At 24.3% G+C, this 12490-nt stretch overlaps 1 protein-coding gene across 1 annotated transcript; it reads left to right on the top strand.

Moving 5' to 3' along the window:
* Nucleotides 1-842: 842 nt before the first annotated feature.
* Nucleotides 843-12490, top strand: LOC101510182 (gibberellin 2-beta-dioxygenase 2-like). The gene is made up of 3 exons (XM_004486519.4): nt 843-1375; nt 9222-9558; nt 12055-12490. The coding sequence occupies exons 1-3, from the start codon at nt 1017-1019 to the stop codon at nt 12301-12303; spliced, it is 945 nt and encodes a 314-aa protein (XP_004486576.1). The 5' UTR covers nt 843-1016; the 3' UTR covers nt 12304-12490.

Genomic DNA, 12490 nt, shown 5'->3' with positions numbered 1-12490 from the left:
TCTAATCTTTAGTCTTTTTGTTTTTAGTTTTGTTAGTTTCTTTTTTTCAAATTAACTTTCATTCTTTTATGAAATCAAAATATAACTAGTGATATATTTTCTTTATAATCTTTCAAAAACTAAAAACATGCATTGTATTTTATTTTGTGGAACGAATTAAAAATAAAAGGTCTAGATTTATCGAACTTTATTATTTTTTAATATGTGTGTTCAAATTCTAAAAAAGTTAGGAACGGAGGAGGAAGTATATCAGCCAAAGAACAATAAATACTATGTAAAAATATTGTTGTATCATTAAATAAATTTAAAATAATTAAATTCATATTATATTTTTATACTATAATAAAAATAATGTTATATCATTATATAAATAAAAATATTGTATTTAACTATATTTTTTTAAATATGTAATCATAACAGTTATAAAATTTATAGTTTACATTTAAATTATCGTAACAATTATCATTTAAATAAATCATCATAACAATTATAAAAATTATCATTTAAATAAATTATCATTACAATTATAAATTATCATTTTAAATTTTATACTATATTAGTCAGTATTAAATTTTTATTCCTAACATAGTAAGACACAATAAATATATATTTCATCATAACAAAGAACAGAAAGAAGAATAAGTATAGAATTTAATGTGATGTATTGTCGGTATACGCAAAATGGTGGATTCTCATTATCATATTTTATATTTTAATTTCACTTTAGTTTCTTGAAGGTACAACTCACTCTTTTTGTCATAAAAAAAAAGCTACAACTCTATTTCATATTTTTTATCTCTCATGTCTTTTGTTTGTGTATAAATTTCCATTATTTTGTTTGCAATTCCCTACCTTACTTTCATTCGTTCATCATCTTTTACATATCCTCTCTTTTTCCCTCTCCCTCTTCTCTAAATTTTCTCCTATAAATAATAAACCACAATCTACTAACACATTAACCTATCCCATCTCTCATACTCTTTCACACTTTTTATTTCCTTAGAGAGGAACATCAAATGGTGGTGGCTTCCCCAAATTCGATGTTAGGGGAAAAGATTCTACCTATTGACCTACCAATGATAGACCTATCATCTGAAAAATCAATGGTAATGAAACTCATTGTGAAAGCTTGTGAAGAATATGGTTTTTTCAATGTTATTAACCATGGTGTCCCTCATGACATCATATCCAAAATGGAAAAAGAAGGTTTTGATTTCTTTGCTAAACCAATGGAAGAAAAGAAATTAGTTGCACTTGATAATCCTTTTGGTTATGGATGCAAGAACATAGGATTCAATGGAGACATGGGTGAAGTGGAATACCTTCTTCTCAATGCCAATGTTCCTTCAATTCCTAATGATCCATCCAATTTCAGGTATGTAACGTTAATTGTATATTTTATTTTCTTTCAAATATGTCATTGTCCAAATCTTTTGCATTTATTGCATGTTTGGCTTACTATACTGTCATGAAACAATGACATATAAACTCCGGTGTAACAAAATAAAATATAAAACAAAATTAAATTGAAAACAAAAACATATTTCATCAGAAATTTAAATTAAATACATTAAATTTTTATAACTTATACTTTTATTTATGTCCTATTCCGAAGGAATTACCGTTTAGCGGTGACAAGGTCATGACAATATAATTATATATACAAAAAAGAAATATATATATTAATGAAAAATGCATACCATATTCACATAAATTTCTCTAAACAAAATTGGGGTATAATGTCGATTGTAATTTTTTTTTGTTCCCATTAAACCATGTGATAGTTAAATTTAAATTTATTACTAAAAATTATAAACGAATACAAAATAAAACACCAATAAAAATTTTATGACCATGTCCAATGCATTACGGTTTTAAGTATATAAAAAAAATTCTTATTAATTCTATCATATAAAATCTATATTACCTTAATAGGGAATTTATTTTATGGACCATGCGTGTAGGTTCTTGCCAGCTTAAACTGTTCTCAGCAATGAATCATAACGACTCACTTGATACTATCTACGTACCTTCTTTTATGAGTTGTATCTGACTAACAAAGAACAATGAGTGAAGAGTAAAGATTGTCTCACATGTCATTGGGGACCATTGGGGGGTGTAAAAAGAAGAAGAAAAAAAAGGGAAAACCGTAAAACAAAAGTGGGAGATGTTGTAATTAGTATTGTGACGTAACTGAAATAAAGTTATTAATAGACAAAATGTTATAACTATAAATATATATATATATATATATATATATATATATATATATAAATAAAAAATCAAGGGAAAAAAATTAGGACTATAGAGTAAATGGCTATAAAAAAAAACAGCGTAAACATTTAGGATTATGAGATATTTTCCTTTTAAAATGAATTATAAACAAAATTAATTTAATTTTTTTACAATGATTGTTAAATAACGGATTTCTCTTCTATTTAATGATTGTTAAAATTCCTATTATTTAATTTATTCTTTTTGTATTTTCGATTAATGAATTTATTAATTATTGATGTTTTATTTAAACAATAAATCTAATTTTTTGTTGAGACCACATAAAATAGATGTGATCAACTAATTTTCTTAACTTGACTAATGGTTAGAGTTTTATTGTAATTCTTTCTATAAATTATAGAACTTCCAACCATTCTTTACAGAACAGTATATTGCTTGTGGAGTTGTGGTCCTTAAATAGTACTGTAGTAATGAGGTTGAGGAGGGTAAATCAGGGATATAACATTGTTTTCTAGAATGATAACTGTCTCGTGAAAAAAACCACACGCTTCCCAATGGTTAATGTGTAGGTGAAAAGGGGAAATAATACTATTAGACACATGCTATTTTTATTTAATATATTTTAGTGCGGTGTTTCTCTCGGTTTAAGTTAATAATGTCAACTTAGTTTGTGATGACTATTTTATTACGATATTTCACGGTTTCTTTTTTTATTAAAAAATTAAAAAATTATTTATGAAATGATATATGCTTTTTAATGAAAAAAAGTTTACAATTGGGAAAAAACTTCTCACATATTATATGCAATAATATTATTAAAATACTAAATAAAATACAAATATAATATAATTTATAATAAAAATCATATTTTACTTTTCATAAAATATTAAATTATTTTATTTTATGTAAGATTATATATTACAATACCATTACTTTATTATACATCACCGTACCTTTAAAATATTCATATCCGAGGATATAGAAAAATATTTTTTACTTAGTATTAATTTTACATTACATTAAATAAAATCATCAGTTGTTAATAATTTTGCTAATTAATTTATATTTGAACTCACCTGCCTTTGCCAAAAAATATTTGGACTCGAATTTATTGCAGTTATACTGTTATTACACGAATTAATAAATTATGTTGTACCATTTTGAGTTTTGACTTGTTGACTGTAGTGATATGACTTTGATATTTGCTTACTGTAGCAAATTTCAGTATGGTTTAACAAGTTTTGATTAGCCGGTGTGATTTTGGATTACTAGAGTCCGTGACCAAAAAACATCACCATGTTATATTTTTTTCTTAATTTAATTGCACTTTTAGTTCTTTTATTAATATTAATTTATGGAAATAATTCTTTTATTTTAAAAGTCGATAATTTTTCTCTATTTTATATTTTTAAATTAAAAAATAATGATTTAATATATTTTTAACGATTTGACATACAATTCTATAATATTAAACTATGTATATGTATTAATTAAATTAAAAAATAAAATAAAATATGAAGTTGAAATTTAAGTTTTTGCGACGTTTTACTTTAATTTCATACGTCTTAATCAATTTATATTATATTATCATATGTCATGTTATGTAAAACAGATCACGTCATCACTTTTTAATTAAAAAATTAAAAAATTAACTAAAAATGTAGACTTATAAAATAAAAAAATTAATTATATAAATTAATAAAAATAAAAAGATTAAAATTATAATTAAATCTATTTTCTTTTAACTCAACTTTCTTAACATTTATTTATGTGATAAAGGATTTTTCGGTTCTCACCTTCTGGACTCCACAGCATATTTGATGTTTAATCGAAACAATTTAATATAAATCAATTTTACTAATTATAATAAAATTTTAACTATTTAATATTTATTAATTAATTTTAAATAAATATATAATAAGTTTTTAAAGAAATACAAGTATATATTATAGTTATTAATTTTATATTTTACTAAATTTAATGTATTTAATTATTAATATATATATATATATATATATATATAAATAATAATTAAATTAATTAAATTTATTGTTTATATTAAATTATTAAATAAAATGTAATCGACACTTTTTATTAAAGAAAAAATATATAGAGTCAGAATAAAATAACTTCACACAATTATATCTTATGTCAAATCTTTCTCTTATTTCCTTTCACTTCAATTATATTTCATAAAAAAAATAGATAATGGTCATTATTTATAAATATAAAACATTTTTATAACCACGATGAATACATGTCTTGTGCAATCATATTTTTAATAATTGATTCTATCATAATAATGCAATAAAAAGTGTTGTACGCTCATAATAATCATGTCTATTCACAAAAAAGTATCTGATATGTCAAGTCAAAAGAAAACTAATAAAAAAGAAAAGAAAAGATATATAGTGAGAAAAAGCAACCAAAGGAATAAGTATAGAAGAAGTAGTTGACTTATATTTTATATGATATTTTGGAAAGAAAAGTTATTTTAATAAATATAATAATTATGAAAAAAGAAAAAATAATTTTACAGATCTACACATATTAATTATTAATTTATGTCTGATTATTATTAATATAAAATATAATAATAAATAATTTTTATTTTAAAATAATTTTTATGTAAATGATATGTATTGTGAGGTTAAAAAAGTAATTCACAAAAACTTTTATATTTGTTTTTTATATTTCATTAATACGATTTAAAATTCAATTCATCACATTTTTTATCATAAAAAAATATGATAAATGTTAACAAGTATTTTAAATAGACTTGTTATATTTCAAATTCAAAAAAAAAAATTTAAAATTATATTATAAAGTGTGTGTTTTATTTTTAAAATTTTAAAATTTTACTTGTTTTATATAATATTTCATTATTTAATTTTTTAATAAATATTTTTACAACTTTTGTTATGAAAAAAACTTAAAAGATATGTTAATATTTTTCCAAATCTTAAATATTGAAAAATAAAATTAAAAAAAAATTAAAACTGAACACATCCATGTTTATTAATTTATTTCCTTGATAAAAAATAATATATCAACGAAAATATTGCGTGTGCACGTGACATTTTGCAACCAACCATATGGCTATCGCAACTATGGAAAAAGATGAGGTATTCCTATTTCCTAGGAGACGCAAGAGAGGCTGGATTCAGATTTATGTCAGACTTTCATGTTTTCCTTTCTCATACTTTAATTTAAAAGAAATGTTAATAAATAGTTTAAAACACTTATTAAACATTTAAATACAAAAATATCATATTCAAGTTATATATTTAATATTTTGAAACTTCAACATTTAGTTAGAGTATACTTTTGTAATCCAATTTTTTTAATCATTTTTAAATATTCTAAAAATATCTATCAACATCACTTTAATTTTATAAATTTTTTATTCATATCGTATTATTGTTATGCAGTAGTAATTAATTTAATTTTTTTACTATTATTGAAATTTACTCATCGTTATAAGTAATTTGAAAAAAAAAAGAAATCAAATATAAAAAAAGGTAGCTTTTAACATCTATGTTATGTCAAAATAAATAAAAAATAAATTAATATTTATTATTCTTTTTTGAATTTCGAAAAATTATTGAATCTTCTCTCTTAAAATAATTATTTTTCTTAAAAAAATATTTACTTTTATTTTAATTAATATTTTTCTTATCATTTAATTAAAAAATATTTTTAATTTATTATTTTTTCATTTTATATTTATAAAAAATACAATACATCAGTGAATAATTAAATTAATTTATTAAAAAAATATATTTTTATATAATTTGCTATTATTTTAGTTTACATAAAATTATTATATCCAACAATGATTTTAAAATGAATAATTAATATATTTTTCTGTCTTAAAATAATTGAACTATATTATTTTTTCAATGAGTTATAATGAAATTCGGGAAAAGGTTATAAAAGTTAGTTATGAGATAAATTTGTTGCGAAAATAACGAAAAGCAGAAATGAAATAGAGCAGAGAGTGGCAGTGAAGAGTCTGGTCAAGCAGAGTGAGATTGATTGGAGGTAGTGACATAGGTTTTCAGTGCAGGGTTAAAACCCATCCTGCTGCCACCTTACTTTCACTTCATTGTTACTTGTTAGGTTGCTCTGGGAATTGGAATCACTAAAGTGGCTATTGTCTATCAATTTATTTAATTTGCACTCTTCTTTTCATGTTATTTTTAGTTTTTATTTTCAGATATTAAATTTTATTCATTTTATTTTGGTATTTTAAATTATAAATAATAATTTTTTTTAATTATTTTCAATTAATTATGTAAGTTAATTTTTTAAATATTATCTCATAACATTGCAACTTAAACAATCAAAATATAATATATATATATATATATATATAATTTATGAAAATAAAACAAAAAGTAAATAATTTAAAAAATTCAAATGTATAAGATTTAAGACTTAAAGAACTAAAATAAAACTTCAGAAACTAATGTGAAATTTAAAAATATTCTATATAGTCAAAAATGTAATTTAGGCCGTTTATTTAAGTTAGACATGCCTTTAAATTATATGTTAAGGATGTTAGAAGTAATTTATTTTTTAATAAAAAGTATAATGTTTAAAAAATTAAAAATACAACTTTAAAGATAAAATTTATGTATTTAAATTATTAATATATGTTTTTATGACACACATTAGCTTTTTGCATTATTTAAAAGAATTGTTGAGTTGAAAGTTTAAATTTTGAGGAGGGTGGTGAAATTATTTTAACACATATTTTCTAGTATACTTTATTTTTTATTAGAATTTATAAATGTTCCATTAAAATATATAGGTTCCATGTATATTTAGTGCAATTCATGTGTATTTTAGTTGATCAAAGAAAGTTTGTGACAAAAGATGTGTTGTTAATATTATTCTTGAGTTTTTTTATAATTTCAAATATAGAGGAATATACAAGTTCCAATATTTTATTATTATATTAAAATTTTAATTAACAAATGTTCTAAAAATATTTTTCAACATTTATCTTTGAAAATTAGTATTTGGATGTTTTTTTATTAGTATAAATATAAAATACAACTAACATTTATAGTAAATTACATGTAACGATAATTAAAGTTATATAACTGAAAATAAATAAATAAAATTACATTTAAATTGAAAATAACATTTTTTTAAATATTTTTTTTATTAAAACAACATTCATTGTTAAAGAGTAGAGTTATGTAATATATCAATTAATTTAGTTCATTTGTTAAGTTACTTTGTTACAATATGTATTTATTATCTTTATATGTAAATAAAATGTAAAAAAATCGTATAATTGACTTAATATTCCAACTATTTTATGTTGACGTAATCAAATTAATTAGTTATTATTTACAATACTCTAAAATATTTATTTAAATTATAAATTATATAAATTTAGATATTAAATACACATGTTACAAGTTGAAATATTGAGTATAAGTCAACACATCCTCAAGACATAAGGACTAAAGTGTTTGGCTACGGTTTTGAAATTTCTATGCATTATTTTACTAATATTTCTACAAAACATGCATTCACTTAACAATTTCTCTTATATGGGAGTTTACATCCTTTACATTATTAGTTCCCCTTCCCCTTACTGATTAGTGAAGGCAACATAACTTATAACTTATATATGCACTGATATCTATTTGACTTCTTTTGAACTTTTGCGGAAAAATTCAATTTGATTTAGAGTATTTAAGAATATAGATTTTTTTCTAAAATTAAAAACAGAAAATGAGAATGGGTATCAAGTTTTGGTATCTATCCCATTTGTAACACTTCTGTCATTACCGTTATCGGCACTGCGATTTTCTAACCCCTCCTTCATCTCCGTAGAAAATAAAGAGTTTTTGTCTGACAAATGAGTTTTTGCCTTTTAGAATTCAATACTTGAGGGATAAGTACCGTTCCATCTGATTTGCATTACCAATTAATGTTTTGTTAGTATTATTATTATTATTTTTATATTCATAAACATATTTAATATATTTATTATTTTTTAAATATTAAAAATTATAATTCTCTTTATTTAAAAATATATAACTTTAATATTTTTTAATTTTATTATTATATAATAATAATTACTTTATTATATTAATTATAATAATATTATTTTTAAATTTATTATTTTATATATACGAATAAGTACGACTGCCGTTAGATAAAAATTTAAATTTCACACCTTATAAAAAATGAATCCAAAAATGATTTTTTTCCTGCTAGTATGTAGGTGAAAGAGGCAAAGACCACTCCCACCGTACCACTTTGTCATGCCTACTTCCTTTCAATGATCTGTAATACTTAATTTAATTGACAAAACATTATTATTTAAGTTAAATATTATATTTTAAATTTAAATCTAAAATTTTAAAACATGGAACATTTACCCCCACTAGTTTAACTACGCACCTTATGACTTATTAGTATTCATTCAATAATTTTACATTTATCCACTAAAATAATTTATTTTTGCAAACGATGAAATTCAATAACTTTTGACCGTTAAAGGTTATGTCTAGTCACTTTAAGTGAACATGTCATATGTAATATTGATTCCATGTTAATGGCAACTCATTATAAATTAATGTAATAATAAACTTGGGATCTAATAAAAAAATACAATCAATAATTACAATTATCAATTTACTAATTATTGTTAAATTAGTTTTTGTACGATACGAAATTAACTTGAATAAGTTAAATATTTAATTTACGTACATTATATTATCTAACAATGAAAATCAATTTCTTTAATTAAAAAACAATAAAAATTAATTAAAAAATATTTTCATTAATATTGTATAATTTTAAAAAAATATTAATTTATCAAAACAAAAAATCAATTTGACTAATATATTTCCAATTTAGACAATGAAATTGTATAAAATATATTTGAACTTGATGTTACCCAGTTCCCAATATTTAGTCTTATTTATATCATGTAATTGGTAGTGTGTGATTGACAGCTCCACTGTGAGTGCATACACAAAAGGTGTGAAGGAGCTGGCATGTAAGATATTGGAGCTAATAGCAGAGGGATTGGGGGTCCATGATACATCCATTTTCAGCAGATTTATCAGACATGTTCACAATGACTCACTCCTTAGGCTCAATCACTACCCTCCTATTCCTCCTATACTTAGTAATAGAGTTGGCTTTGGAGAGCATTCTGACCCTCAGATTATTACTATACTCAGATCTAATGATGTTGCTGGACTTCAAATTTCTCTTCAAGATGGTATGTGGAACCCAGTTACTCCTCACCCATCTGCTTTTTGTGTTAATGTGGGTGATCTTCTTCAGGTATATATATATGTTTTATATTTTTGTTTTCAATTTCTTAGGCTCAATGTGTAGGGACATGGAGCTGCTTATATATTCAAATAAAGACTGATGACATGTCCTACACTTATGATAAAAAATTTGGATGAGATATTAAAAGTATTTTCTAATTTAATTAGAAGTTTTGAATTTAAATATAATCATAAAAATATTGTAGTACAAAAAAAAGTTATGTTAATAAATCATTGAGAAAAATCCAAATTTTACATTAAATAAAGATAAAATTTGAAATGGATTTACAAATAAAGAAATATCTCATCTTAATTAGAAACTAATTTTATAAATATCACTTAAATTTCATATAAAAGACAATATAGTAATAAAGTTTATCTAATCATAATAAATGTTAAATGTGAGAAGCTATATTGAAAGAAAAAAAAAGTTAAAAACTAAACATAACCATATCAATCGACCTACCATTTATTCACAAATAAAGTCTAGTGATTGATGCATTGTTAGAAGAAGCAAAGACAAATACAATAATGTCCCAATACAAATTCTCTTCATAGACCATTTACCATCATTGAGCAAAGCCTATTCCCCTGTTGTCCAACAAGACCCAACTCCTACTATGAGTCCTAACCCTAATTCTGATTCTAGTATCACTTCTTCGGACTCTACTATTTTTTTTCTCTGTAAATTCTGGTAATTCTAATCCTCCAAAAGGTCATAATAGTCAACCCAAAGGTAGAAGTCATGACAAAAGACAAATGTTATGTAGTCATTGCAACAAAACTAATCACACTGTTGAAAACTGCTATTTTAAACATGGATTTCCTCCCGGTTACAAATCCAAGACTCAACTCAGCAATGAATCATCTAGTGATGGGAAAAAATCACAGCTTGGAAATTCTTTTGTTAATGACTCACTCATAAAGGAAGATTATCAGTTCTTGGTCAATTTGCTAAAATTTTCTAAGGATATAGGTTCTAACTCATCCACTAACAAGGATCATGGAGTCGTTCATAACCCTCATGTGGTTTCTAGTATTTCCAAGACAGGTAACATTTACCAACCTCAGAGCATATGGATATTGGACTCTGGTGCATCGGATCATGTGTGCCCTAACATTAAAGCTTTTTCAACTATCAAATAGATTGCTCATGTTTCCATTATTTTTCCTAATGGAAGTAGTCTGTATGCACACTTTTATGTCACTATTTCTTTCAATTCTTCTTGTTACCTTAAAGATGTTTTGCTTATTCTTCAATTTCATTTCAATCTTATATCCATTTCAAAATTAACTCAAAATTTTAATTGAAAATTGGTGTTCTCACACAATTTTTGTGAAATTCAGGATATGGATATACCAAGAGGATGATTGGGAATGTGGACCTCATTAATATTCTCTACATCCTCGATACATCTCATTTCACTGGTGTTTTAGACTCTTATAGAGTTTATGCTTCTGTCAATACTCCAATGATGAAAGACAATAAACTCAGCAACACCAATGGTACTCATTTGCAAGATCCATCCATATATCGACGACTAATCGACAAACTCATTTACCTAACAAACACAAGGCCAAATATCAGTTTTTATGTACAACAACTCAATAAACATATGAATTCTCTTCAAACACTCACTGTGAGGCAGCTATAAGAGTATTGAAATATCTCAAATCTTCTCAAGCATTTGACATTTTTATGTCTGCAAATTCTGCCCTCCAACTAAAGCCATTTTCTCACTTAGACCGGGAAACCTGCCCTGATACACGCAGATCAGTAAGAGGGTTTTGCATATGTCTTGGAGTATGGCCATTGCAGTATGTGAAATACAGTGGCTGACTTATTTACTCACTGATCTGGAAATTGATTTTGTCAATCCTGCTATACTATATTGCGATAGTCAATCAACAAGGCATATAATGGCTAACTCCTCATTTGATGAACGTACCAAGCACATCGAGCTTGATTGTCACTTGGTCCGTTAAAAAACTTCATCAAAAGTTGTTTCATCTTCTTCCTATCAAATCATCTCAACAGTTGATCGACATTTTTACTAAAACATTAGATCCAAGTCCATTCCATTCTTTTATTTCCAAGCTGACCTTAATTGATATATGTGATCCAGCTTGTGGGAGGGTATTAGATAATACTTAGACCTTCCCTTAATTTGAGTTAGTATTGATCAAAATGTTGTAGGTTGTTAGAGACTTATTAGGACTCGAATATTTTTCTGTTTTTACAATTAATCATATGGGTTTTCTTACACCATATATACAAGTCAGATTTATTTTTGTTAACATTTCAATTTCACAATAATAATAATTCAGATGATATTCATTAATTCTTGCCTTGTTTCTAATACATATACTCTTGTTCCAATATAATACTTTTAATTCATGCAAAAGATGGACATAATAACATGTTATAGACAACCGCAACATAAGAGATGTTTAAAAAGTGGAATAGATTGATTTATGAATTATATTCGAAATGTGTTGTGAATAGGTTATGACAAATGAAAGATTTGTGAGCGTGAGACATAGGGCAGTGACGAACTCAAACAAGTGTAGAATGTCGGTAGCATATTTTGGGGGTCCACCACTTAATGCATGCATTGTTGCTCCCTCAGTTATGGTTACACCAAACAGGCCTTCCCTTCTCTTCAAACCATTCACTTGGGATGAATATAAGAAACTCACCTACTCTCTAAGGCTTGGAGACAACCGCATTGACTTTTTCAGACAACTACAATAACTGTCTATGAGGATTCTAAACTTTGTTTGCTTCCAATACAAGGGTGTAAAGTTTTTTTTTTTTTTTTCTTTTTAAATGTTATTTTGGTGGCGTCCTTCCTAGGTGGTATATACTTTGCATTGTGTTGAAATGGAAGTGTGGAAGTTTACACCTTGCATAAAGGGGGGAAATTAATTGGATTATTTAT

The sequence above is a fragment of the Cicer arietinum genome, chromosome 1, assembly GCF_000331145.2.
Source record: "Cicer arietinum cultivar CDC Frontier isolate Library 1 chromosome 1, Cicar.CDCFrontier_v2.0, whole genome shotgun sequence".
Taxonomy (NCBI): domain Eukaryota; kingdom Viridiplantae; phylum Streptophyta; class Magnoliopsida; order Fabales; family Fabaceae; genus Cicer; species Cicer arietinum.
This window is presented reverse-complemented; position numbering and strand designations above follow the sequence as displayed.

Excerpts from the sequence above, each read along its gene's own strand:
- LOC101510182 (XM_004486519.4), top strand. The coding sequence starts at position 1,017 with ATGGTGGTGGCTTCCCCAAATTCGATGTTAGGGGAAAAGATTCTACCT. Across the intron at positions 1,376-9,221 it reads AATGATCCATCCAATTTCAG|CTCCACTGTGAGTGCATACA; the intron begins GTATGTAACGTT and ends TGTGATTGACAG. Across the intron at positions 9,559-12,054 it reads ATGTGGGTGATCTTCTTCAG|GTTATGACAAATGAAAGATT; the intron begins GTATATATATAT and ends TGTTGTGAATAG.